The 2,620-nt window shown below is 34.2% G+C and overlaps 1 protein-coding gene across 1 annotated transcript in view; it reads left to right on the forward strand.

The window, feature by feature from the left end:
* LOC119593773 (nuclear transcription factor Y subunit alpha-like) overlaps positions 1–2,620 on the forward strand; it is a gene marked incomplete at its 3' end in the record, with an annotated part of 4,954 nt that overhangs the window by 1,175 nt on the left and 1,159 nt on the right. Inside the window, 3 exon segments of the mRNA XM_037942794.1 lie at positions 1,045–1,125; positions 1,261–1,395; positions 1,537–1,675. Coding sequence (XP_037798722.1) covers positions 1,096–1,125; positions 1,261–1,395; positions 1,537–1,675 — 304 coding nt within the window.

Genomic DNA, 2,620 nt, shown 5'->3' on the forward strand with positions numbered 1-2,620 from the left:
TTCTATGTATGTATATTTTGCTATCAGAACTGCTCATTATTATTGTAATTACAAATAGAACTTTCATGTCAAGTAAAGGACCCAAACTTGAGTGCCATGGTTCAGAATCAAACACAAAAAGCAAGGTATATATTTGCAAGGCACCCATAGTGACGTTTTTTTATTCATATTGGTTGTGTTCTAACCAAAGCCAATTGAAACTGTCATGGCCGTATGCTTAAAGGTATTGTGGGATTCATTCAAGGAAGCACAAAATTGTTTACTAAGGCATAATTCCACTATAAAGTGGTATACCAAAATAATGCAAAAGGACATGAAAAGGATATTCTTTCAACTGACAATCCTGCAGCTACATATAAAGCTTCCTACAAACATGAAGATTTTGGCATAAGAAGATTGTGTTAAGAACTGATTTGTATCACCATTCTTTAAAGCGTATGATTGAGACCAGTGATGGATACCTATAAACTCCAACACAGTAGTAGCAATTACTGCACATTCTGCATTTTGGCTTTGGTAAACAATCTTCCATCTATTCTTGCAAGCGTAGATTGGTTCCTTATTTGACAGTAAATCACCAGGGTGGTCTACAAGCTCGATTTTGCCAGTTTTGATAATGTGATGGTTTGTTGGACCTTGCTATAGTACAGTAGATACAGGTTACTCACTGATCAATGTGAAGATATTTGTAGATTTTCCCTTTTCTTATAAATATTTTTCAAGTGCAGTAATACAGAAAGTCTTACCATACAGCCCTTGACTATTCCTGTACTGTCTTAACTGTTAAGCAATATAAACTTTTAAGTGAAATTGCCATTATGTCTCCTAAGACAGATGGTTGTAAAAGACAGAAATGGATGTATTAGTTATCTACATGAATTTTATATAGAAGATGATGATCTTTAGAATGTGACCATGTAGACAGCATTAGTAAAAGGTGATTATGATTAATCTACATCTAAATTTTAAAATTCTCTGTAGTATGATGAACTTTCTCTAGTTGGTAACTTACAACTTATAAATTATAACCTCTTTATCCACCAGAAACTCCCTGGTTGACAAGTGTGTTGAGAGGTAAAAAGCACACTCAGCAAAATGCAGGCTGTTCAGCAGGCTGCAACTCAGGTGAGTGAAGCACCGTTTAAGGAATGATAGTAAATGATGAAGATTAGAAAATGAACAACATATGATTTCTTTCATCTTTTTTCCTTGTGAAATAGCTATATGAAAGACCAAGTAATGGCACTTAAAAATCAACAGGGGGCACACATCATCCAGACAGCAGGTGGGCAGCTTATGCTCCAGACAGTTGGAGGGTCTGGTTCAATACAGGTTGCATCTGCTAATGGTCAACAGCTACAACAGATACAAGTTATACCTGCCTCAGGTCTTCAGGTATTAGTCTTTATTAAAAGATGTTTTTTATACAGTAATGAAATTTACATGTTTTTATGCCTGTAATGTATATAATAATTATATAATTTCTATATCAGATTATCTAATTCATGGAATTTAATGGAGTATTGACCCTGTCAGCAGAGTGGAAATCATGTCATGGTGCAAGGAGGAGGGTCAACCCAGCAAGCACAGATCATCCAGACTTCAGATGGACAGGCACTGGTTTACCCCATTCAGTTGGACAGTCAAGGCAACATCATCCAACAGCAACCAACAGGTAAGTGTCAGGCGTGGAGTGAATAAGCTTCATTTGCATCTTTGTGTGACCAAAGAAAGATTGGGAATGAATGAAGTGTCTGATTGATTGTATTATGCATGGTGTCCTTTATTAGCACAAGCTTTATTGGATTGTCATAAATGCTAAGGGGTGAAATATGGATTGACTGACAATACAATTGACTCAAAATTATAAGGAAAACAATAATATGAAATAAACATTTGAATTACAAAATTCATTGAAAAAAATCAATATAGTGGTTCCAAATAAGAAATAATTGTAAAACCAGATTTTTAGTGTTAACATTTTATTTGTGTCCCCAGTGTTAAAATGTGAATGATGGTATTATTTTTGTATTAGATCTTTGGGTTGAACAGGAAATATTTGTTGACTTTGAGAACTTGGATCACTATAGTTGCTAGAAGATGAATGAAGATGGCTTTGGATATTATAGTGGGGAAACATGTCCAATCATGTTTAGATTGTTGGGAAGTAAATTTGCCTAGGATAATTAGTTGCTGTGTATTAGGTTATTAATTGTCTTTAAGGGAATTGTTGAAATGTCTTTTCAATTCACTTGATTTTTCAAATAACATTTAATCATAGACACTTCATGTTTTGCATTCATCAGTGTCTGTGCTTGTGCATCATTGTATGTGAACAGCTATGTATCTGTCATAGCCTACAATATCAGTTTGATATGTTGTGACACACACAAATATGATAAAATAGGGAAAAGACTTGTATATTAGACTTAGAACATGGTTCTGCTAACATTACCATCTTCTCAATAGAAAAGACAAAAGTTAGGACTTCATAAAGCAGCCTGAGCATATGAAGTAGAAGATCTTGAAGAAACCTGACTCTGATATTATAGATACATACAAAAGTTTCATTAGTATTGCCTGTTTATTGATAATTTCACATCTGTTCTAAGTTAAAGGG

This window comes from Penaeus monodon, chromosome 32 (genome assembly GCF_015228065.2).
Source record: "Penaeus monodon isolate SGIC_2016 chromosome 32, NSTDA_Pmon_1, whole genome shotgun sequence".
NCBI lineage: Eukaryota > Metazoa > Arthropoda > Malacostraca > Decapoda > Penaeidae > Penaeus > Penaeus monodon.